The sequence below is a fragment of the Pectinophora gossypiella genome, chromosome 2, assembly GCF_024362695.1.
Source record: "Pectinophora gossypiella chromosome 2, ilPecGoss1.1, whole genome shotgun sequence".
In the NCBI taxonomy this organism is placed as follows: Eukaryota; Metazoa; Arthropoda; class Insecta; order Lepidoptera; family Gelechiidae; genus Pectinophora; species Pectinophora gossypiella.
Window position 1 is genome coordinate 2,581,889 of NC_065405.1, and position 25,816 is coordinate 2,607,704.

Here is a 25,816-nt window from a genome sequence, read left to right on the forward strand (position 1 = left end):
TAAAATATAAAAAAAATACCTTACCAATTACGAATTAACACGTCAAAATACTCATACAGCCTATAATCTTCTAAACTGGATTGGAAGGTAAAAAAACATACATACACAGATAAATAAATAAATAAATTAATAGTTATAGTATTTACCCATAAATAACACATTAAATTGTAATGACAAGATAACAAATAAACCGGAAATAACAGGAAAAAGTGCTAAGCATAAATCATTGAAGACCTTGCACATTTTTTTTTCTTTTTTCTGCACAAGCCTTTTTGCGCATCACATAGTTTATTTATGCCATATTTTGTTTGTTTGTTTTGTTCATAAGCCATCTTCGGCCGCATCAGCGTCGTGCCGACTAGAGTCAGAAAGAAATCGGTCGGAGATCATCATCATTTATGTATGATATCGACATAACTACAGCACTATTTCGTGCACGAATTAACACTTACTCACACCTGAGTACAGCACAAGGGCCCGTGTAAGGCAAGGAAGGTGAACGTCAGCCCACACGTTTCTACACGCCTTGTTTGTTAGTTCGATTTCTGATCAGGGGGTTAAAAGGCCGTATTGAAACAATTCAACTAAGTAAGTAAATTGAAGTGTTTTAAGTGTTTTTTTTTTATTAATAAACTATTCTATTATTATTATAACTAAATTATTTACTTCCTCTACAAACGTTAACCTTATTCTTATTCATAATGGTTTCCAGTGGTCCAGTGGTTTGAGCGTTCGGCTCACGATCCTAGTTTCAAATCCCGGTGGGGATTTATCACGATGGTCCCGGTTACTACTTACTGATGCAAGTTAGTAGTCGTTACATGAGCCATGTCAGAGGCGTTTGGCGGCTCACTAGTAACCCTGACACCAGGGTTGATGGGGTTGGTAATCCACCTCACAACCCACACGATAGAAGATGAAGCTTTGTACAGCATGCTGCAGACGATCTCGTGACGCTCCTGGAAGTAGAAAGATGTAGCTCGGCCCGTATCGATTCCAACAAGCGATTATATCTCTCGAAATCCAAATTGAACTAACCTGATCTTAAAGACTGAGCTTATCATAATAGAAACAGAACAACTCTATTGACATAATCCGCTTAAAGGAAACTGTTGAGTTTGTGGAAATATTCTTCTTATTTCAAAAGGAGAAAGGTCATAGCCGAAACACACATGCTTAATGCACTCCTTGCATCAGCACCACAGTGTGATCTGTTTGTGAGTGAGTGGACGTATGTGTGTCTTGAGTGTCTGAGTTCCTGCGAAATGATGAATGAAGGGTGAAATATCTTTTGATATTGTTTACTGTTTGTGTGACGAGCTCGGTGGCGCAGCGGTAAAAGCGCTCGGTCTGCGATTGTTGAAGTTAAGCAACTTTCGCAAAGGCCAGTCATAGGATGGGTGACTACAAAAAAAAAGTTTTCATCTTGAGCTCCTCCGTGCTTCGGAAGGCACGTTAAGCCGTTAGTCCCGGCTGCATTAGCAGTCGTTAATAACCATCAATCTGCACTGGGCCCGCGTGATGGTTTAAGGCCCGATCTCCCTATCCATCCATAGGGAACGCCCGTGCCCCAGCAGTGGGGACGTTAATGGGCTGATGATGATGATGACTATTTGTTTAAGTACTTACTCAAAAGATAGTTAAGTTACCTTATTTCAAAGAGACAGACAAACATATTTGAAAAAAAAACCATCAGCATATGAGAAAATATTTATTAAACACGGTAACATTTGTTAAAGAAGTAAGATTAGACACGGATATGGAACGTGGAGAGGAAGTCAGGCGCCCTCACGACGACATGCTCGAAGTCCATGAAGGAGAGTCTCCCGTCTCCGTCCACATCAGCTTCATCCAGCACGCTGCAGACGATCTCATCACGCTCGTGGGGGTGTAGCTCGCCTCGTGTGAGCAAGCGAGTAGCTTCCAACAGGTCCTCGCGACCTATGTACATGTCGTCATCAAGGTCGTAGATTCTGAAGGCATACCTGGAATAGGAAAGCAAAAGATGGTAAGTTAACATCGTGAAAATAAGAGCCACCATAGTAACAAAAATAAAGTATGCAAATAAAGAATGTTGAATGAACCATTAAAACACTATAAGTAATTTATTTAGTACAACATAATTATCAAATCAAATAATCTTAAAATTACAAAAACAACAACACGAGCTAATTATAAATAGAAAACCTCCTCCAGCGCGCCACACTGAGGCAGAGCGCCCAAAACGCTGGCAGCATTTTCCCATTAAAAGAAATAAGCTCACGACTATAACCCAATTGGGAAAGTCAAAGGTACATCCATCGCAAGATGAACTGTACCCACGCGTCACCAAGATTTCTGTTAGACCCAGTGGCAGCCCAAAATATTTAGGTGGTGCAAGACCTCAAAGTGGCACCCCTCAGCCCTTTAAAATACAAAATTTTTCGATTCATTTACGGCCACCCGGTATGAGTTTTATGTGGCCGCAATCTATCTCGATGAAGTTTTCGTTTGCGGCCAGGGTGGAGCAGTCTTAGTTGATCCTCCCCCCCCCCCCCCCCATTTAAAAGAAAGAAAAAAAAACATTTATTACTTCGAGACACCACAGACACAGACACACAGTACATTACATTTAACACAGGACAGAAACCACACGGAAATCAATAAGTGCACAGACAATATATATATATATATCCAAAACAAACCAAAATCATAAAAACAATAACAATAAAACTAAGTATTCTAAATGCAACGCACTGACGGCCCGATCATCTGCGGTCGGTGCGGTGGCACACCTCGCACTGCCCTAGAGCCGCTACTGGTTAGACCAACGTGGTAGCTGGTGTCGCATCGCAGTCTATGATGGTCGAGCCAACTGTGCTAGTGGAAAGTGAACTTAAGATAAATGAATAACTCATTGGAACAAGTCCAGTACCGGGCTTCGAATTCGCGCTAGCGGTTAGAGAAGCGACTTGGTGATTCACAGCATCACGGTGATTTCCAAATTTACTTAACATAGTTTGACGTTCTATTGAACTTCCAATTAATTTGAATGTAAATAATATTGTTTCATGTTGTCTCTAAGTGAAATATTTCAGCAACAAACAAACATTTAAGCAAGAAAAAAGAAATCTACAACAACTTTTGCAGGACTCAACCATAATAATTAGCCATTTAAAAATGATTCCATGACGAAACTATAGAAAAATTTTCAAAAGAAAAGCCACCAAGTAACCTGAAGCTTTTCAACTGACATTACGAAGGCGGGTTATGTAATAAAATTACTTTGAAAACAGCGACAACTAACTTTTTTCTTTGAAACATAAATTGATTTACTTTAACTTTCCTAAACTTCCTTCACGCAATGAATTTTCTTTTCAGTTCTAAAATTTTGTTGGTATTTTTTGGCTAATGTAAAACATAATCTTCTGCACAACGCAAAGGCAGAAACATAACCCTTCTTTTTTCTCGGTTAATAATACATTACAATACGCATTCAATTGGCCCCATTCCTGCCAATACCTCCTAAATTTATTTTAAGTTATACCCGTCATTTTCTTATCCGCCGAAAAGGAAAGCGACGGATGATTAACAACTGTTGATTTTAAAACGAATAAGTGAATGCATGAATAACCCGGGCGAATAAAATAGCAAGCCGTTTGACGTGACATCTTAATTCTGTCGGGTTATCGGCTAATGTAAAATTTTGGGAGGGCTTCTTCAATTTCCGCATAAAATTGACGTGTGATCCGTAAATGTTATGCCTGGCGATTACGCGTTCCTTTCCTTTTCGGCGGATAAAAAAATGACAGGTATAACTTAAAATAAAATTAGATGGTGTGTACTGCGGGCTTAGCACCGTAAGCACGCGACTCTTTCTCGCCGCGATCTGTCGCGGCGACAGAAAGAGACAGATGATCTCTGGATCATCTGTCTCTTTTTGTGCAGTACTGTGAGAGAGAGACGGGTGACGTATGTCGAGGCGAGGAGTCGCGCGCTTACAGTGCTAAGCCCACTGGAATTAGCATACGCGAGTATAATAAATTGTTGAATTGTAGCGTTGACAGCGACTCCCCGAACGGCGCTTCCCGCTACGGTGAGTCTGTTTACGGCAAGTGGATTGAAATCACGTCTGTCATTTGCATGTACCATCTTTTGTATAAATCAAATATTTATTTGTTCTAAATCTATTAAATTGGGAACTAGGATAAACTCCTACCTGACTGTGTATTAATGCTAGTTTCGCGTGATTCTTAATATCAGTTGATGTTCAACGCTCACCAAAGTTCCGTACTATAAAAAATCCAGAATCCAATATAGTCGTGAACTTATGGTCATAAACTCATATTCCCCCTCGCAGGCTTGAATCTCCCGATTGTCCGAAAAAGTAAGATGATTCCGTGCTTCGGCACGCTAAGCCGTTGGTCCCGGGCTACTAGCCCAAACACCTCCACCAACCCGCAGTGGAGCAGTGTGGTGGAGTATGCTCTATACCCCCTCCGGTTGATTAAGGGGATGCCTGTGCCCAGCAGTGGGGCGTGTATAGACTGTTTAGGTATGCATGTTTTACGGAAGTATATGAATATTCTTAGCATAGAAATTATTGAAATTAAGTGCATTAGCACTTTCACAAATGCATTAAACTTCAGTAGCAATAAAATACCACACGTCAGAAAAGCAGTATTCTAATAGAAGTACCACTCTCTACGGCACTAAACATATGACTTTTATGTCCAATATAATGGAAATCCAATTCTGATGCAAATAGCACCCTGGAATATACCTCGTGTCCGTACCTGGATTTTAAACAATCTGCTAATATTTAAATGTCTAAATAATCGTTTACATGAAAAGGTGACAGAGACAGAGTTACTTCTTCTATCGTGTGGGTTGTGAGGTGAATTACCAACATGATCAACCATAGTGTCAGGGTTATTATTGAGCCGCTAAAGGCCCCTGACATGGCTCATGTAGCGATTACTCACTTACATCAGTAAGTAGTAACCGGGACCAACGGCTCAACGTGCCTTCCGAAGCACGGATCATCTCACTTTCGGACAATCAGGTGATCAGCCTGTAATGTCTGTCCCTTCCGGGATTCGAACCCGGGACCTCCGGATCGTGAGCCGAACGCTCAAACTACTGGACCACGGAGGCCGTTACAGAGTAACTGTCGCATAACGTTAAGTAAGTATGCTCGGAAAAGCAAAAAGTATTAACAATCTCGGTGAAGTGTGGGTGCTTAGTTCTTCTTGCGATAGTTCTTCTGCCTACACCAATTGGGATAAAGTCGTGAGCTTAAGTATGTACCCATCTACATCATTAATTTAAGAGCCGTTCTCTTGTCGGTGTAATATTCTTCATGCTATTTTTTAGGGAAAAATAGGGCAGTGGTTTCTCTCTTGCCTTCCGCCCCGCAATGCTGTTTGACGCGAGTGGGATGGCGCCCAGAGATCGATTTCACGCTACGTTTCCATTGACGCGGAGCTGGGCGGAGAGGAGCGGAGATGTGCAGGAATCGAGCAATCACCGTGAGGGAAAGAGTGACAGAGCGTCTTCGCTTTTCGCTCTCTCGAACGCTGTGATTGGTCAAATCCGCACATCGCCGCTCATCTCTGCACAGCTCCGCGTCATTGGAAACGCAGCCTCACTCCATTTTTGTATGTACTCACCAAGCCTTAATATCTCTGGGCGCGGCTTCACTGAAGACAGACATCATGTCAAGGAAATCTTCGAAGGTCAGGTCTCCTGAGCCGTCGTGAGAAAACACTTGACATATGCGCCGCTTGAACGGGTTCTCCTGAGGAACAGATATAATATTGGACTTAAACAACAGACATGCTATAAACACCCCTGTTCCGCAGACGTGGGGGAGTTAAAAACGCCACATCCAAGCAATATTTCAATGTGACATTTGCGCATATGAAAGTGAGTCTTCTCTCGTGTGGGTTGAGAGGTGGATTACCAACCTCATCAACCCTGGTGTCAGGGTTACTATTGAGCTGCTAGGGTTACTAGGGCCCTGTGCTGGGAGGTTTTCTGGCCACGTCTTTTCCCTCAGCGTTACAGATTCCGATGTGGTAGTAGTTTTACAGCTAGTTACATAATATGTAATTTAATTATGTTTGACGTTCAAAAAGCGCTAACTTTGTAAGCCAATTTTGAAAAATAAATATTTTTGAATTTGAATTTTGAGCCGCCAAAGTCCCCTGATATGACTCACGTAACGACTACTTACATCGGTAAGTAGTAACCGGGACCAACGGCTTAACGTGCCTTTCGAAGCACGGATCATCTTACTTTCGGACAAACAAACAGGTGATCAACCTGTAATGTCCTAACCAAACAAGGGATCACAAAGTTATTTTTGTGATATTTCTCCATCGGGATTCGAACTTGGGACCTCCGGATCGTGAGCCTAACGCTCAATCAATGGACTACGGAGGCCGTTAAAGTGAGTGAGCAATGCACACAAATGTCAAATTGCAATATTGCTTTTTAACACGTTGACGCGCGGTAGTTTTTCGTAAATTAGCAGTAGTAATTATCGACCCCGTACTGTTAAATTTATGAGAAATCAAAACACTACATAACGATAGTAATATCTATGACAGTAATCTGCATATACCGTACTGATGAGGGTAATATAGAAAAAATATTTACTTAGGATCAGTACATCTAAAACCGTAGTCGCAATAGCCGTACTGTGTCTACCTAGCATAATATAGGATCCAGGTGAATCAAAGTACGGCTTCAACCGCAGTGCTGTCATGACCGTATTTACACTGTTGAGAAACTCATCTCTCCAATCTAAGATTCAGTACAGCTTCAGCCGAATTATGGCGAACAAAATTGCATACACCTATCACCTACTGTTATAACCGTAGTGTGGATGTATGTGTAGACTGCATATGTGTGAGTTATGGCTCAAAGAAACTTAAAATATTTTACTCAATTTTGACAGTAGCAACAAAAGGGTCTGTGTCTAAAAAAGAAGTGGGCGTGGCCTAAGTGATTATTGTATCGAAACTGGGTTGCAGTGACCGTACCAATGATTATAAAAACCATAACTATTTGCGGAAATGACCGTACCGTGCTATTTTGAGACCAAATTAACGGTTATAGCCGGTACCGCGCGCCAACGTGTTAAGATTGTTTCGATTGAACCCTGAAGAGACTACTTTGTATGGGGCACGGGGAGGGGTGAAGGGGCGAGGGGGTGGGGTACTTGTACTTGTACTGTACTTGTTCGGCTGTATCGCCTATGTAAAGGCATTACTCAAGTACCTTAAGTTCAGGCAGCTTCTCGATCTCCTCGACGGGCACGGCGATGGTGTGCGCCTGGTCCTCGGTCATTCGCTTCGGGACCAGCTCCGGATTAACCTCCCTGAACCGCTTGAATACTCTGCAACGTTGGAAACCATTGATATACTACTGCGGTATGTTGGAAACATTCATTTTATCAGAAAGAAAGAATGAAAGACACTTTTTTTATATTATATACAGAGTGTTCTGGACATTCCTCTCCGAATAGAGACAGACGCAGGCGCGGCAGACCAAGGCGCAGATGGCGCGCCGACTTGGATGCTTTCCTGGAAGGCTAGCCGGAGGACGCACTGGGGAGAGAGTCCTGGAAGAAATGGAGGGAGGCCTTTGCCCAGCAGTGGGACACTTTAGGCTAGATAAAATAAGATACAGAGCGTTAGTGACCGTAAGTACCGTAACGAACACTTTGAGAGATGATTGAGACCATGATTCTGAGTAAATATCAAGTGGAATTTTCCGTCGCAAAAGTATGAAATTGAAAACAAAGTAAGCTTAAAACTTCAGTCTAACATGTGTTAATAAATATGATTATTGTATGAAATAATTTTCCACCAGCATCACACACAACCGCCATATTTGTTTACTAGAAGGTTCCATTGTAAAAATATACGCCTACTTTACTTATAACAAAAGTTTGATCTAACATAACAACAAATACTTTATTGCACAAACAGGAAAAAACAAAATACAAAACAAAAGAGAAATAAATAGGCGGCCTTATTGCTAAGTAGCAATCTCTTCCAGGCAACCTTTAAGTATAGATATTGAATATCAACAAATCAAAACAAACAAAAAAAAACAAATCTAAACAAATGTTTTAGTTTTAAGTGACACAAAACCTTATAAAACGTTAACTATTCATATGAAAATTGTAACTTTAATAATATTTCCAACTAGCACACACATTAATCATCCCCTACTATATAATTCAACATGGCTACCTCATTTTGTTGTGAACTAAAATATTGTAACAACTTAATGTACAGTGTAACCATAATCCCACTATGGGTGTTGAAACGGCATCAATAATTCATTACACAAACCTACATTATCACACGAGGAACTTGTAATAGATTCTACTTCTTCATACATAAATTATAGCAACGCTTGTACCCCCTTTCGGAGTGGGCAGGGAGACAAGCCCTCAATTTAAGAGAACCCGTAGCCAATCTTAATAAGCTGATGTGAAACTTACTTTATGTAATCATCATCATCATCAGCCCACTAACGTCCCCACTGCTGGGGCACGGGCCTTCCCTATAGATGGATAGAGAGATCGGACCTTAAACCATCACGCGGGCCCAGTGCGGATTGGTGGTTATTAACGACTGCTAATGCAGCCGTATAGCTCATATACCTGTAGATTAGGGATTAAAGATTATAACTCATATTATGAAAGACTATAATGCCCCGTGTATAAACTGAAAGACTTGTAAATACTTGGAAAAAAGTTTTACTGACTCATAAAAGTCAAATAATAAATCATGATTACTACTTGCGACTATTTGATATGATTGTTTAAATCTATAGCTATTATGATATGACGTCATTATGGTTGGAAACTTCCGAAGTAAGTATACTTATTGCTTTCTTTTATTATTTATGCTTTGGTAGTGAGGTTGTTAACGTCAATAAATCAGATTTTCATCAAAAACCGTGTACGACAGTGACGTAGTCATAAAATATATGGGATTACGTTACTTATCCCATTCTCTGGGGGTCCGCTTACCTAACCTGAAGATTTGACAGGTACGGTTTCTTACAGAAGCAACAGCCTGTCTAACCTTTCAAGTCACTAAGGGAAAACCAGTCCAATACACGTATTGATAGACGGTCATTGAGCTGTGACAGCCCAGTTGGTACAACGCTTGTCTCTCACTTTGAGGTCGCTGGTTCGAATCCAGCACAGTCCTAAACCAATGATTGTCAATTTGTTTTCGTATTCATGTTTGGATCATAAATGATTTTCAGAAGAAAGAAACTCACATTCCAGAGAAATGCACTTAGGTATGTGACCTAGCCTGTATTGGGCGCGTTGGAAAGTCAGACAGGCAGTCGTTTCCGTAAACAACCGGACCTGTCAAATCTTATGATTAGATAAGTGGACTCTGTGAAAAACGGGATGATGCAGATGATGAGTGATAGACGGTCATTCATATTAACTCCTAGTAATTTATAACTGGCTGAGCTCTGGACACGTTGTGACTATTACCTAATCTGTGACTAGACCATCCAGCCGTGACACGTGACGCGTATACGTCACTGAATTGAAAATAGGCTTACCAATGTGGTGATTGTGCCGAAATAGTACCAGCACTGGTAGTAGGTACGCTGGCCGTAATCCAATATTAATAAGGCTGACATACTAAAACGTGTTAAACGTGTCAATAGTAAACAGTAGGCCCGAAAGAAATAAAAGAGAAGGCTTTTTTTCCCGTGACTTATTGTAGATTTGCCGCAGATGGCATTGACTACTTGGCCGGACAAATGGGGAGCTCCAAGGGCTCTCACTCGATACAAAATTTAAGACAACAGGCCTGAGGGTGACCAGTTGGGCGTGAATCTCGGCTCAGGTGCGCGAATCTCGGCTCAGACTGCTAAGTTTTGCGGCTTTTTACTTGCTGGGAACGGTCCCAAACTGGTCAAGTGAACATCTAAGAATACGCATGTTACCACACACGACTGTCATAATCGTTTACCCTAGACCCTGGTGTCAAATTGATTGTGTTATAATGCTATCTTATTCTTTGATAGGCGATATCCAGGCCAATAAATCACCGCCACAAGCCTCCTGAGGGTACGATGTAAAGTTGAGTGGAACCTAGTAAATCTTGCCTTATCAGCCGAGATTCCTCACGGCTTTAAAGGAAATCCTGTTCCTTGTTGTGGGAGGCGCCCCTCCATTCATGGACTGAACTTTTGTTAGCATTATTCATTGGCATTATAGACCGGGAAAGTTACTGTGTAAGTAAATAAAATATACTGCCGGCATCTCTAATGGGGTGGGCAGGCGAAAGTAATCAAAAGACAAGTTGTAGATACGTTCTCTCTCTAGCGTTATCCCGTTTTTCACAGTCCTTTTACCTACAAAGAGAAAATTTAAATCTAAAAAAATCTGATTTGGAAGGACTTTTACCAGCAGCTCTTGTCAAGTCGGGACGAGCGTGTTAACCATTACACCGCCGGGTCCTCCTGCTCGATACACTTTGGTACCATGTCACATTAACTTTTTTGACAAATTGAACTGTAAGTCTCACTAAATGTCAAATATGTTAGTGCGACAGAGTCCTAAAGTGGGTACATTATATTGCTCATGACTGCCCATGCGAAATCCTTTCGATCTATGTATCGTCGTCATTAAGCCGACGCCGGGGCCAATCTATCTAGAATATTGAGTACTATTATTACTATAGACCGACAAGTCTAACATAACATAACATAACATAACAAATTAAATACTTTATTGCACAAACAGGAAAAAACAAAAGAGAAATAGAATTAGTACAATAGGCAGCCTTATTGCTAATTAGCAATCTCTTCCAGGCAACCTTTAAGTATAGGAGATATTGAATATTATTTAATATAGCGGGATAGTGCAGCATGGGAATACTTGTATATATAAAAATAAATACACTTTCGACTGCATAAACTATATAATAATAATACACATAATTATAATTGTTATAATAAATAAATATCACTAATTAAACTACTACATATACTATGGAAGAAAAGGAGTAGATAGATTATGAAGATGAAGAGGAAATAGAGGTAAGGAAATGCGCCTTGACTTGCCCTTTAAAGGACTCCAATGACGAAGCTCTCCTAATGCTTGAGAATTCCACAAACGGACAGCTTGCACCGTGAAAGACTTGGAGTAGAAAGTTGAGGAATGGGAAGGAATATTTAGAGACAGATTGTTGGATGAACGGAGATTGCGGGTAAGAGTGGAAGAATGAAAGACGAAGCGATCTTTAAGATAGCAAGGAGATTTAGGGTTAAAAAGGACGGAATATACTACGGACGGGTCTACTGTTATACTTACGTAGATTTTTTATCGTAAAGACCTTTGCTATTTTTAAATAATTTTTGTTACGCTTACCTAAGAGAAAGGGGAAAGGAGAAGGGGAGGGTGAGGGGTGAGGGGGGGGCTTGCTTAAGAGGAAGGGGAGGCCTTTGCCCAGCAGTGGGATCTAGTAGGCTAGATTAGATTAGACGCTTACCTAACCTGAAGGTTTGACTACCTGTCTGACCTTCCAACCTGCGAAGGGAAACCAGCCCAATACGGGTTAGGTCACATACCTCCAAAACGCAATTCTCGGATAGGTAAGTATGTGGGTTTCCTCACGATATTTTCCTGCTGATGTGTTTTGCAGTCACTTTTGATACGAAAAAGGGTAGTTTCCAACTAGTCAAATTAGTTACTTTTTACTAAACGTGAAAACACGATATTACTAAGGAATTTGTTTGAAAAAGCAACATGTGACGTCATAGAAAAACGTGGCAAAATGTCGCACCTATTATTACATATTTCTTTATTAAGATTAATAAATAAATAAATTACTTAAATAGAAAAACTAAACGTTTTGTGTCACCTTTAGATTTGTCTCTATTTAATAATCAGAATTTTATAATTTATCTTTAACCTAGGAAACTACCCAATTACACAGTATGGTGGCAGTCATGTTATCAGTCAGTCAATTTAATGGTTTATTATGTAAGAAAAAGGCAATACGCAGTCGCATTCAGTGCTTTGCAGCCCTTGCCGGGAATCGAAAAAATGAAACTATGATCTAAGTAACGTTCGCCAAAGACGCCATGATTTTCTAAGAAAGAATTAGAAAATAAATTCAAAAAGTAGCTACCATATAAACATAGCTGCGGAGGTATGGGATACGAGGTACTGTACCTCTGTCTCTGCCTATGCCTTCGAGGATGCAGGAGTCTCTATAGTGTGGGTTTTGAGGTGGATTACCAACCTCATCAACCCTAGTGTCAGGGTTACTATTGAGCCGCCATAGGCCCCTGTCATGGCTCATGTAACGACTTACAGATGTCGTACTGATGTGTAAGTAGTCTTACTGACATCAGTAAGTAGTAACCGGGACCAACGGCTTAACGTGCCTTTCGAAGCACGGATCATCTTTCTTTCGGACAATCTGGCGATCAGCCAGTAATGTCCTAACCGAACTAGGGACGACAAAGTGATTTTTGTGATATGTACCCACCAGGAATCGAACCCGGGACCTCCGGATCGTGAGTCCAATGCTCAACCACTGGAGCGCGGAGGTAGTTGATGATGATTTATGATGTTATTCAAGGAGTAGGTATACCTACCTAAAATAACCTAAAATACAGTTTCCTTGGCAAGGGAAAACTCAATTTATCTTCGACATAATCGAAGTGAAATTAATGCCTTTACATTCCTTTTAGGGAAAATTAGCTACCCACTTTGCCTGATTCATTTGTGGGGGGGGCGGGGATATTTTTTTATCAAATTGCCTTATAATATCAACTTCGATTTCCAGTTTAACAGTATACGACCAGTATTCTCTATTTATAAAACGTTTAAATAACTAAACACAACAATAGAACAACTTTTAATTACCTAAGTATACACCTACACAAAGTATAACAGCCTCCGTGGTCTAGTGGTTTAAAAGTTGGGCTGACGATCTGGAGGTCCGGGTTCGATTCCCGATGGGGACAATGTCGAAGTCCCTTTGCGAGACTGTCCTTTGTTTGGTAAGGACTTTACAGGCTTGAATCACCTGATTGTGTGAAAAAGTCTTCTTCTATCGTGTGGGTTGTGAGGTGGTTTACCAACCTCAGCAACCCTGGTGTCAGAGTTACTATTGAGCCGCCAAAGGCCCCTGACATGGCTCATGTAACGATAGAAGAGTCTGAAAAAGAAAAATGATTCCGTGTTTCGGAGGGCACGTTAAGCCGTCGGTCCCGGCTATTCGCCGTAAAATCGTCTCCACGAGCCCGCAGTGGAGCTGCGTGGTGGAGTATGCTCCATACTCCCTCCGGTTGATTGAGGGGAGGCCTGTGCCCAGCAGTGGGACGTATATACGTAGGCTGTTTATGAATAAGTACACCTATCACACAATATAATTACATAGACATAAATAGAAATCTAATCAATATTGTTTTCTATCCCTTTCCAACAAACGATGACCTGTCATTTATAAGGCTTCAATAAAATTATTGCGCCGTAAATAGTTCACTATCGATTCTCATTTAGTCTGATAACTTTAGCTGAAAGAAAATATCATACATCATATACTTACCTAAGTATTTCTTTCCTTGTAAAAAATGTACAGTCCTGCACAGAAAACATAGTGGATATTTAGTTTCGTTTTGATTTAGTCGAACCGAAGCTAAATGGTACTTAACGAAGTCATAATATGAAATCAGTTACTTTTTATTAAACGTCAAAATACGAAATTACTATGGAATTTGTATGAAAAAGCACACTATGACGTCATAGAAATACGTGATAAAATGTCGGACTTATTATTCGTTTTCCATAATTAAGTTAAATAGAAAAAAGAAAATGTTTTCCGTTAGTTTTATTTTAGATCTGTTTTTATTTAGCACTCAGAATTTCATGATTTATCTTGAACCTATTACACGACCCAATTAGTTACTCCTTACTTAAGTACCTGGTTGAGTAGAATATACGTAACTAACGTTTAACGGTCTATAAATTGAAGTGGAAATTAATGTTTGCTACGTACAGCTCCTGGAAAGCGGCACATAACAAGCGGGCGCGCGGGGTTTTGGCCGCCTACTAGTCTCACTTTCCTGACTCTGAAGTCACAATCTTGAGTCGTACCACGTTTTTGTAAGTTAGAGCAAGATAGAGAGAGAGAGACACACAGAGAGAGAGAGAGATAGCGCGCGCGGTCCTTCTTACTCCTTACAGCTATTTAGACTACAGCAAGACCCAGAGGGGTGAGGTAAATTTTGCAGGAATTCGTGCGGGACGGAGAGTTACCTTTACCGAGGTAGAACAAACTTTCGAGGTGACAGATGCGGGCATATAGCAATGATATTAAATTCCATAATTATACGCAGCGAAGGAGGGAAAACGGTCGGTAAAGTACACATAATTTATTTAATGAAAGAACATTCTTGAAGCCGTAGAGGACAGGCCAAAAGCAATTAATTAGTCGAAACAATAATATAAATCAGAGACATTGCTACATAAATTATTCTACAGGAATGGTACAGGCTAGGGAGCGTTCTTTAAGTAAGTATTATTATTTTCTACTTGCTCTTTGAATTCCATTTTCAAAAGTTATAAATTAAGTAGGTACTATACATGTTACGTAATACCACATGCACACCCAGGACACTTCATACAAACAATCTCGTTTTACACAGACACTACACATTGACATTATCGTACACGCGCATCTGTGTGTGTGACGTTTGACGCCATACGATTCAAGATGAATTGCTTCGATGTGGCCATTTTGAAAGCTAGCTTCTTATCTACATATCAAAAGCTAGCAAATCTGCAAGCGGGATGACGAAGCATGCACGAGTCAAGTGAGTTAGCTGATAATACTGTTCGGAATTGGCTGCCGAGTGCTGAGAGCTGAATCAGTATAACTTAGAAAGAGATATTGACTGTGTCTGAGGGCCTGTTCACATATGCATGTCATGACGCCGTCGTCAACGGGAAAATTCACAAAGTTTGACGGCAATAGATTAGGTACATTTTTTACGAACGGTCCCTGTGCAGAGGGTTTTCTTGCATATACTTGTCCTCAGAGAGATATATATGTATATATACAGGGTGTTAGTGACATCGTAACGAAAACTTTGAGGGATGATTCAGACCATGATTCTGAGTTGATATCAAGTGGAATTTTCCGTCGCAAAAGTATGGATAGAAAAATAATTAAGAAAAACACAAAAAAAAACATGAATTTTTTGACAGGAAATTCCACTTGATATCAACTCAGAATCATGGTCTGAATCATCCCCCTCAATATTCGTTACGGTGTCACTAACACCCATACCTACTTGTATGGCTACCGTATCTACTTTTACGGGGTGTAAGTGACATCGTAACGAATACTGAGAGGGATGATTCAGCTGATTATTCTGAGTTAATATCAAGTGGAATTTTCCATCGCAAAAGTATAGAATTGAAAATAATTTTAAAAAACTAAAAAAAAACATGAATTTTGCGACGGAAAAATCCACTTGATATTGAATCGTGGTCTGAATCATCCCTCAAAGTTTTCGTTACGATGTCACTAACACCCTGTATATAACAAAAATTAAATAAAAAAATAAAAAAAAATTAAATTCATGATTTTTTTTTTAAATTATTTTCAATTCTATACTTTTGCGATGAAAAACTCAAACTCGGAACAAACACGGAATTCTGATTACTAATTAAAGACAGATCAACTGACGAGACACATTTTCTTTTTTCTATTTTACTTATTTATGAATTTTGATCAAGAAAAACTTACCTAATAATAAGTTCGACATTTTATCACGTATTTTATGACGTCATGGTGTGCTTTTTTTATATAAACCAGGTGAGAGCCTTCAGCGCTCCCCATTTGTCCGTCCAAGTAGTTAATGCCATCTGCGGCAAATCTACAATAAGTCACGAACAAAAAAAAATACAAATTCAATAGTACATTTTTGACGTTTAACGTTGGAAACTACCCTATTTACATAATGACAACGTAACGTGTAGATCTGTGCAGGCCCTTAGATATATATACTGTATCTACTGTATATCAGTTTGTCTGTACAAAACGAACAAGTTTACGCTATTCACGTCTCTGTAATCCCATTCTGGCATTCCTTTTTGAATAAACACAAGCATTGAACTCTTAACTCTCTGATTTAGCAATCGAAACGCGCAACCACAACACATTATAGATACAGCAAGCGTCCGTTAGTGCTTATATAAATCATAACACAACATAGCACCAGGGAGGCAGGCAAAAGTGCAAAGCACACTCACTCCTCGCCAGCTGCTTTTAAGTCTCATTTAATAGGGGACGAGCCTATGGCCATTACTTAATCGGGCACAAATCCGTGAAACCACGTGATATCTATTATAGATACATTGTAGGGATAACCACAGCTAGAAACCCATGACACAGATTCGAAGATATACCTAACGTGGTACACCATACGAAAGTTAGACTATCCACATATATACATACCTAAACTCACGCCCGTAGTCCCTAATGGGGTGGGCAGAGCCACAAGTAATCAAAGGCAACTTGCAGCCACTGTTGATACGATGTCGTAAGCTGGATATGATAAACCGTATGGTGATAAGGGATCAGCCTATCGCCCATAACATTAGTCCATCATGTTAGAGGACACAATCCCTGTGTCGGTTTTACGACATGACCGGGAAGACAAGCAGCTGAACGCGTTCTATGTTTTTTATTAACTCCCAGAACAGCATAGAAGCCTCTGCATCAAATCTCTATCAGACTATTAGACTATCTCTTACCTAGACACTACTTAATTAGGCCAAAAGTTGAGGCGAAAACAACATACATTCACACAAACAACAACAAACATTACCTGGTAGTCTTCCAACTGCTGCTCGGTAAACGTGACCACTTTGTTCCCCATCCCTCAAAAGCCGTTTTCTCCAGTTTGAATTTAAAAATAAATTATAAAAAAAATATGAAATAGAAAAAAAGCCGAGGAACCAGCCTGTTGCGGCTACGACAAAACACTGACGCCGCAGTTTGGGGTGCGACGCACAGAGTAGTGAGGCAGACAGAGAGACGCTTTCCAAGGACGTGTCGGCAGTTTGTATGGTAAAACGTGCAGCACGTGCCACGATTTATTGTTTGGAAGGATAATAATGAATATTATTGAGTATAAGATTAAATAAAGAGCAGCTTTATTTCCCTTCGGCCAGTGTAGAAAGACATAATATAGCATCACACCTGTTTCCCATATGCAGCCGCAGCTCGCTAGCTAAGTTTACGAGTAAGTCCCACGTAATAGAGAGCGATGCTTGTGCCATTATTCCAAAATTCATGCTCAAATCCTGATGAATTCACGTTACTCAATTATATTATAAATCTGACGATCGGGAGAATAATAAAGTTTGTTTATTAATTATTTTAGACTTACTTAACCAAAAAAATATTGTGGAATTGGCATCTTAATGCAATGATAAAGTAAAAATGGTAAAATAATGCTAAAAAAAGTATAATAAAATTAGTATACTTGAATAAATAAGTTAATATAACATACTTAGTATTTTATGATAGGTACTCCTTTGTCAGTAGGTAAAATAACTTAAAATTACAGTTGTCCACCACACGAGTCATCACATTCATGTTTTGTACCAAAGTTATTAAATTCTCTTGAAGTCCCACAAGAATTCGAATAAAATATTTCGACACAACCTCTTGCGATCGTGCTGTACCTCCACCTGAAATAAAACAAAAGGCCATAAAAACTAAGATAATACATATTAAAATTTAAAGATGGAATAACAAGATCAGGGGGTTAGATTAGTTAAAACAGCCAGATCGAAGCAATTCATCTAATAAAGCAATATTGCAATTTGACATTTGCGCATATAAAAGTAAGTGCGCAATGCAAACAAATGTCAAATAGCAATATTGCTTTCTTAAGAATAAGAATAAAATAAATTTATTGCCAGTAACAATAAATAAATTGAATTGCTTCGATGTCGCCTTTTTAACCCCCCAGATTTTTATTTTACATCAGTGTTGCTAGAGTTAAAATACCTTTTAGTATGCGGCCATCGATCCTTCACTAATCTTTCAATAAAACAATGCTTTTCTTTGCTCTCTCTGTTACACTCGTTCAAAGGTGCTGAAAGAAAACATGAAACAATAAAAAATATTATGTAAGTAACGATAAGCGTTTTTTTTTTCTCCTGTTTGCTTGGTATACATAATTTACTTCTAACTAGAGGGAAGTTATCCAATCGATTAACATGTTTCTGCTTTGGGTTGGTTGTCTGCTTGGTCTTCAGGAAAGCTAAAAAATTCTGGCACTGAGCCAGTTCATGCTAACGATATATGATAAAGATGATGAAGACCGATAATTCAGAAAAAAGGCTTGGCGTGGCCGTGCTGCATGCGTGGGAACGTATGCCGCGCCTACGCCGCGCCTCTTCTATGCGCGACCACGCTAATATTTCACAACACGGTATCGTACTAAACAGAACAAAAAATATAAAAAAAAATCTTACATGCACTCAGTAGATACATTAATGTTGCCAGAACAAAGATGACGCACGAAATCCTCAGCATTATGAATAAATTAAGATAAAAGGTTATCGAAACAATTTAATTAAGTACTTGAACTGCGCACGAGACGCCGAGTTGTGTACGATTCAGTTAAATACTGAATAAAAGCATTGAATTTATTTAATATTTAGCCTACTAGTTGAGACAAGCGTGATCTTATCAATAATCATCAGATAATATATTTTTTCTAATGCTATTCAAGTAGAGACACGTTTAGGAAATTCTTTATTAAGATTCAGTTTCTACGACGTGACATTTTTTTATTTTTGTCACCTATTAATGGAACGATGCAACAATCAGCATTTATTAATCATCCATAAAATTGATCAGGTAACTAGTTATAAATTTATTTTTTATTTAACATAGCCTTAGACACAGATATAAATAGGTAGGTACCATAGCTGACTAAGTATATGAATACTTGTATTACAGCCTATGATGCCTCCTGGATATTTATGTTACTTAAGCTAGGTAGTTATACATACTTATGTTACCAAAACAAAGAAATACAAAAGTTATTAGTGACTGGCTTATCAAAACAAAAAGAAAGAAATGAAGGTAAGACTGATCGAAAAAAAGTCGTATCAAAAGTAACGTAACAAGTTGTCATCTGTTTACTTACGCTTTGCTCACCCCATTAAGGATGAGTGGCGTGAGTTTATGTTTTTATGCACACAAGTGTCGCACACGCATCATAAATAAATACCTACTTACTTGACATAGGTTGGTCTTACCTACTTTGCTATGGATATACCTCCGACTAAGCTAATGAACAGTTTTTCAGATACTTCCATAATTATACGCACACAAATAACGTAAGTTATAGCGAATGATGCAAATAAACGGACTAAAAAAAGGAGGTATAAAAGGTAGTAGGCATTAAAGTGTATAATAATATGTATGCAATTTTGTTTATAAATAAATAATAGTATTTTATGCAACAGTTGTATAAGAAGGGTCAAAAAATGCGAGTGGCGTGAGTTGCGATGTGAGCCTTGGCGAACATCGCAATAAGAGACGCCACGAGCATTTTTTGACCTAGTTATACAACGTTGCATACAATACTTTTTCTACGACGACGTAATTTTAAACGAAACACAAAAATTTTCCAATTTATTTTCCAACGCGCGGGAAAATGGCGGCAAATGTATACTTTTTTTTTATAGTATATCTATGGCACCAAACAAAGTAAAGGTGCCAGTTTCCAGGTCAAAAAAAAAAAACAACAACAATGCTTTTTTGGCGACATTATAGTATAGTTATACTTTGTAAACAATGCTTTTATAGGCCATAGAGCGTACACTTTTTCAAAGAGTTTAATTATGTATGTACTTATATTAGACTTTTTGGTTATTTAAATGCCAGATTAAAGTAGAGGAGTAGAAAAAATAAATAAATACATTGTTATTTATTTATTTGCTTGAATAAATGGGCAAATTAAAATCTTTTTATGGCAACACTTTATTGTACATAATTGTATAAACAAAATAACAATATAAGATCACTCAAGATTTGTCATTGGCACATCGGTAGCCGCGGAAGCCAGAAGAAAAAAAAAAAATAACAATAGAAGTGCAATCGGCCATATTAATATTCTACTTAATAAATGTAAAATGTATCCTTTTTTATGACTAACATATAAGTGTTTTGGCGTTAGCTGTATGTGTCTTTTATAGCTGTGTGTGTCATATATTGTAAAATGAATAAATAAATAAATATTGAATATAGTTGTGAGCTTATTACGTTACTTACTTGAAAATATAATTATGTTTTCTCTGTCTCATACTGCTCTACACAGATAGTTAAGCTAGTGGACTAATAGGCGCCGCGCCCCGACCCCGGCCGCTAGTTGTGAACTTTTCCACTCTGATTAAATCCTACTTCGTCAAATGAAATAAAAATAAAAATACATTGGTGCTAATTCCTACAAACGCCATCTAATTTTTAAGTTATACCTGTAATTTTCTTATCCGTTGAAAAAGAAAAGGACGGGTAATCGGTAGGTATAATACTTATCTAGTATTGTTCCAAATTCAATTTTAAAATTGAATAAAACTCGTGTTTTGTTGAGCAAAAATTCGTTTTTAATTTTTTTGTCGAGAAGTATAATAAGTACACAAAATATTCAATGTTTTGTTTTCTCTACGTTATTCCAACCATTTCGCAAGAATTAAAAACTTACAACTTTTTTTATCCTAAGCATGATTCTCTAAAAATAACAAAGAGTTGATTACATCCAAATTAAACGAAAACATGTTACAAAAAAAAGAAAATAAAAAACCAAAAAGATAACGCTCCGCCGCGACAGTGTTATCACTGCCGTGACCAGGATTCGAACCTGGGTTACTACGGCCACAACGTAGGGTCCTAACCACTAGACGATCACGGCTGTCGGAGCTCTGACGCGAGCGGTGAAATAACGAATCGGCTTCTTTAAAACATTTTTACCTCCCCCCCTCGCTTTCCTCTAGTCTCTTATCTCGATGACCGCGTACAAAGTTGTTTACTTATCGAAAGAGTTCAAGGTCACATATCGCTATTCGGTTTAGATACTTTTTTGTCAATGAGGAACTTTCTGAGGGAAAATATAGGTGGCGCTGTACACAAAAAAAAATGTTCTTTCATTCTAACTTCTAAGTCCATGCATAGCATAATAAAATTTATAATAGAGTTTTTTATATAAAGAATATTCTGTCTAATTAAAAATAGTATCTGGTATTTTATTGTAAAACGTTGACTATAATTTACTTAATCTAGAATTTTTAATAGCAATTATATTTTTATTCCCTATAGGTATTGTAAGTATGCCTTTCACAGTTTCTCGGAAGGATACATTTTTACATAATACATACTTTTTACGTAAAGTTTTCATAAAAATATTAACTTGCAACCGTCAGTCATTTCTCTACATTATTGAAATATTGAGATAATAAAGTCTAAATCACTTTGTGATACTGTCCTTTGTTTGTTAAGGATTTATCAGGCTTGAATCACCAGATTGTCCGAAAAAGTAAGATGATTCCGTGCTTCGGAGGGCACGTTTAGCCGTTGGTCCCGGCTATTAGCCGTAAAAACACCTCCACCAACCCGCAATGGAGCAGCGTGGTGGAGTATGCTCCATAACCCCTCCGGTTGATTGAGGGGACGCCTGTGCTCAGCAGTGGGACGTATATAGGCTGTTTATGTATGTAAGTATGTCAATCATCCGTCCCTTTCCTTACAGCGCAGCGTGTTACTCAGAGCGTGTTCGAGCGAGCTCATTCCGGACCTGTCAACTACATGATGCCTAACCCTATTGGCTATTAGCGTCAATGGAGTTGATTAAGTAACTATATAAGTAATATTATACAGGGTGGCCCAGAAGTTCACGTTCAAAACTAAAAACTAGATAGACGAGGTCATTAGCTACCAGAAACACCCCAATGTATGTTCAGCAATTATTTACGGTTTAGGAGATATGGCCCATTATGTACCTTTTTCAAGATTTTCTGTTTTAATTTAGAAATAATTATTTTGTGTCTATTTCTTACTTTATAGTTCATTCAATTAGTGTAAGGTACAATCACGAAAGTTGTTATGGAAGAACGGAGTCACCTAATACAAGCATATCTATGCCTAAAAGGTGACTCCAAACCCAGTATAAACTATGTACTTACCAAAAGATACTGCAATAAACTTTTTTTATTTTTTATTTATTATTATTAATAGCCCTCAACGTCCCACTGCAGGGCAAAGGCCTCTCTTCCTTTCTTCCCCTCTTCCCTGTCCCCAGCTTGCTCGCGCCACCGTTTCGAGAAGCGGTGTAGCTCGTCGCGCCATCTTTTCCGTGGCCTTCCCCGACGTCTGACAGCACTTGCAGGAACTCACTCTGTGGCTTTTTTGGCCCAGAGGTCATCGGGCATTCGGGCAACATGTCCAGTCCCATTTCAAGCAGGCAGCCTTTCTCGCTACGTCTGCTATTTTTGTTATTTTTTATTTATTATTTTATTTTATCATTTTTACCCACGACGGAACGGAGCAGGTATATGCGTTTAGGGTGAGAGATGTTTGTGTGTGCGTTTGTGCAAAGAAATGTTATTAATTATCTTCTAAACTAATAATCCGATTTTGATGCGGTTTTCAATAACGGGTTTGTGTTTGATGAGTTCATGTTATTAGACAGGTGTCATGTCTGTAACTCACTAGGGGGCGCCACAATATTAGAGTTTAGAGTCAATATTATTCGAAACGCCTCTTCAATTTATAATAGCAATTTATTTGCAATAGTTTTTATTAGTTAATTGTTTCTGACAGGCGTTTTTTTTTTTCGGTTCCATTGATTACACGTAATTACGTCGAACACGGTGCTGTTTCATTGCTACCTAAATCCCTTAAAAATCAGTAAAAAGGCATATCAGGCATATTCATGGTCCTTCGAACCAGATTTCAGAGAAGATCACAATCAATAAATTGTAGATAATACGAAGTGATTGGCGAAGATTAAAGAAAAATCAAGATCGACTACAAGTGGCACGTGGATTGTGTGGTTAAGTGAATGAGTGTGAAACGTTTATATTGCAATATTATTAAAATTAAAACGTATTGTCTGATTTCAATGCGGATTTCAGGAATGAGTTCGTGGGTGATTGGTGCATGTTCTCAGATGAGTGTTATAGAGGTAACTTTAAACAGAAAGCAACTGTATAATATATAATAAGGGACTTAATATTATGTGGTAGGATGAATCACACTTATTGTTTTGCGAGATCTTACCTACACATTATATAGATTATAATTCGTATATTATATGCTCTCTAAAAAGTCTGAAATAAAATTAAGCAAAATTAAAAATTTTGGAAAAACCCACGACGGTAAAAATATCATCGAAAAAGAATAAAATAACTCAAAACCCCCGACTTAACCCAATTATTATGTAACGAAATATTATATTAGACTTAAAAATACTTTCTAAAAAAGAGTTGATATCTCGAGACATCGGTAATAGATATACTTAAGTACCTAAACAATGAATATGGATGTTTACAGTTTTTTCCTAACGTGTCTGTTTCTCGAAGATATACTTAAATGTAGCGATAATAATTTTACCATAATACATAACCGAGGAATATCCGTCGGGGGCTGCCATTAACCCAGCTAAAGTTTTTCTAGTGACGTGAATACAATTATTGAAGAATTGTAGATGTTTAACGACGACATAAAATACACTTATGAGTATGATTAAATTTCTGTTGAAATTTCATATAGAAAAGGCAGCCCCCGACGGATATTCCTCGGTTATGTATTATGGTAAAATTATTATCGCTACATTTAAGTATATCTTCGAGAAACAGACACGTTAGGAAAAAACTGTAAACATCCATATTCATTGTTTAGGTACTTAAGTATATCTATTACCGATGTCTCGAGATATCAACTCTTTTTTAGAAAGTATTTTTAAGTCTAATATAATATTTCGTTACATAATAATTGGGTTAAGTCGGGGGTTTTGAGTTATTTTATTCTTTTTCGATGATATTTTTACCGTCGTGGGTTTTTCCAAAATTTTTAATTTTGCTTAATTTTTACTACATAGGTACGTATCTCTAAGGAATTGGACCACTAGCTGAAAAAAAACAGCCAATCATGTTTCTGATTTTAAATGATATAAAAAACGACCCCTACAAAAAAAAACATCAAAATCGGACTTGTCCCTGGTAAATTAGTAGTTAGTCAGGGAGCTCCGGCTTTATTGACTCCACTACGTGTCAATTGAGAGGTTACTAGAATGTGACTTTTTGAAAGGCGCTTACTAGAAGTTGTTATATCCACCAAGCGCAATCTGCTGTAAAATAATGCATTTATTATTAGCTTTAAAAGCCAATCAACACAGTTGAGACACGTCCTCAGAGAATGGTTCAGAACTTCGTAAAAACTAGAATTCTCTCGGGCGAGCTTTTGACTACTTAATTCCAACCTTTGAATTCACGAGTGCAGATTGTCGTAGAGTGACTATGACTAACTATGACTATCTTCTTCTATCGTGTGGGTTGTGAGGTGGATTACCAACCCCATCAACCCTGGTCAGGGTTACTATTGAGCCGCCAAAGGCTGACATGCCTCATGTAACGATTACTAACTTACATCAGTAAGTAGTAACCGAGACCAACGGCTTAACGTGCCTTCCGAAGCACGGATTATTTTTGTTTCGGACAATCATGTGATCAGCCTGTATTGTCCTATAACCAAACTAGGGATCACAAAGTGATTTTCGTGAAGTGTCCCCACCGGGTTTTGAACCCGGGATCTCCGGATCGTGCGCCCAAGGCTCAAACCACTAGACCACAGAGGCCGTTCGGACTATCATAGTCGCAGACGCAGCGAATAGTCGCTGAAACAACGACTAGTCGGTTTAGTTAGATTGGAATGCGTCTCTGAGGAGTTTTATGAGGAAAAGCACAGTCGCGACTGTTATGAACTTATGTAGTATCTACAATAGGGAATTGTAGTGACGACTTTAATTTAAACTGATGTATCTCTCTCTGGGGGAGAATTAAATAAGTATTTAAGTAATGTTGTGTCAAAAATAATATTTGAAATATACTTAAACACATAGCTATTACCATTATGGGTAGAAGATCTTATCCTATCTAGCCTAAAGTGTCCCACTGCTGGGCAAAGGCCTCCCTCCATTTCTTCCAGGACTCTCTCTCCAGTGCTTCCTCCGGCCAGCCCTCCAGGAAAGCACCCAAGTCGTCGCGCCATCTCCGCCTCGGTATGCCACGCCTTCTTCTGTCTCTATTCGTAGACCATTCTGTGGTGATCTTAGCCCACAGGTCGTCAGGCATCCGACAGACGTGACCTGCCGAATCCCACTTCAACTTGGCGCCTGCGTGAACCACGTCTGCAATTTGAGTCTTAGAACGCAACACGGTGTTTCTGACACGATCAGTCCGTATCACACCCATAGGTAGAAGATGTATGATTATAATATTAATATACTATTACAAATATATTATTGACACTTGAATAAGTTCCTAGATTATTTATAAAACTTGCCTATTCTATAAGAGAGACTTTCCAAGAGAGAAACTATGAGAAACTTTCCAAGCTTCGTCCCCCAAAAAATATAGATGGCGGTGTACAGATTTTCTCAGCAGCCTCCGTGGTCTAGTGGTTAGAGCGTTAGGCTCACGATCTGGAGGTCCGGGTTCGATTCCCGATGGGGACATTGT

The 25,816-nt window shown here is 38.7% G+C and overlaps 1 protein-coding gene and 1 non-coding gene across 3 annotated transcripts; both read right to left on the bottom strand.

Moving 5' to 3' along the window:
• Nucleotides 1-1,698: 1,698 nt before the first annotated feature.
• LOC126372570 (calcium and integrin-binding family member 3) lies at nt 1,699-20,516 on the bottom strand. 2 transcript variants are annotated; one of them, XM_050018401.1, is made up of 5 exons: nt 16,888-17,037; nt 13,599-13,633; nt 7,267-7,384; nt 5,652-5,779; nt 1,699-1,985 (listed from the first exon to the last, which is right to left on the bottom strand). In XM_050018401.1, the coding sequence occupies exons 1-5, from the start codon at nt 16,936-16,938 to the stop codon at nt 1,748-1,750; spliced, it is 570 nt and encodes a 189-aa protein (XP_049874358.1). In that variant the 5' UTR covers nt 16,939-17,037; the 3' UTR covers nt 1,699-1,747. The 2 variants fall into 2 exon arrangements, with proteins under 2 accessions (XP_049874358.1, XP_049874364.1); XM_050018407.1 differs by lacking the exons at nt 13,599-13,633; nt 16,888-17,037 and adding an exon at nt 20,358-20,516.
• A 406-nt stretch (nt 20,517-20,922) lies between these two features.
• Trnah-gug (transfer RNA histidin (anticodon GUG)) lies at nt 20,923-20,994 on the bottom strand. The gene has a single exon. It is a non-coding gene; the product is annotated as a tRNA-His (tRNA).
• Nucleotides 20,995-25,816: the final 4,822 nt, after the last annotated feature.

What these genes read in the sequence shown, in the direction of transcription:
- LOC126372570 (XM_050018401.1), bottom strand. Translation starts at nt 16,938, where the DNA reads ATGGGGAACAAAGTGGTCACGTTTACCGAGCAGCAGTTGGAAGACTAC. An exon ending in AGCAGTTGGAAGACTACCAG is followed by an intron (nt 13,634 to 16,887) that starts GTAATGTTTGTT and finishes TTTTCTGTGCAG; the next exon opens with GACTGTACATTTTTTACAAG. An exon ending in AGAAGCTGCCTGAACTTAAG is followed by an intron (nt 5,780 to 7,266) that starts GTACTTGAGTAA and finishes TCTGTTCCTCAG; the next exon opens with GAGAACCCGTTCAAGCGGCG.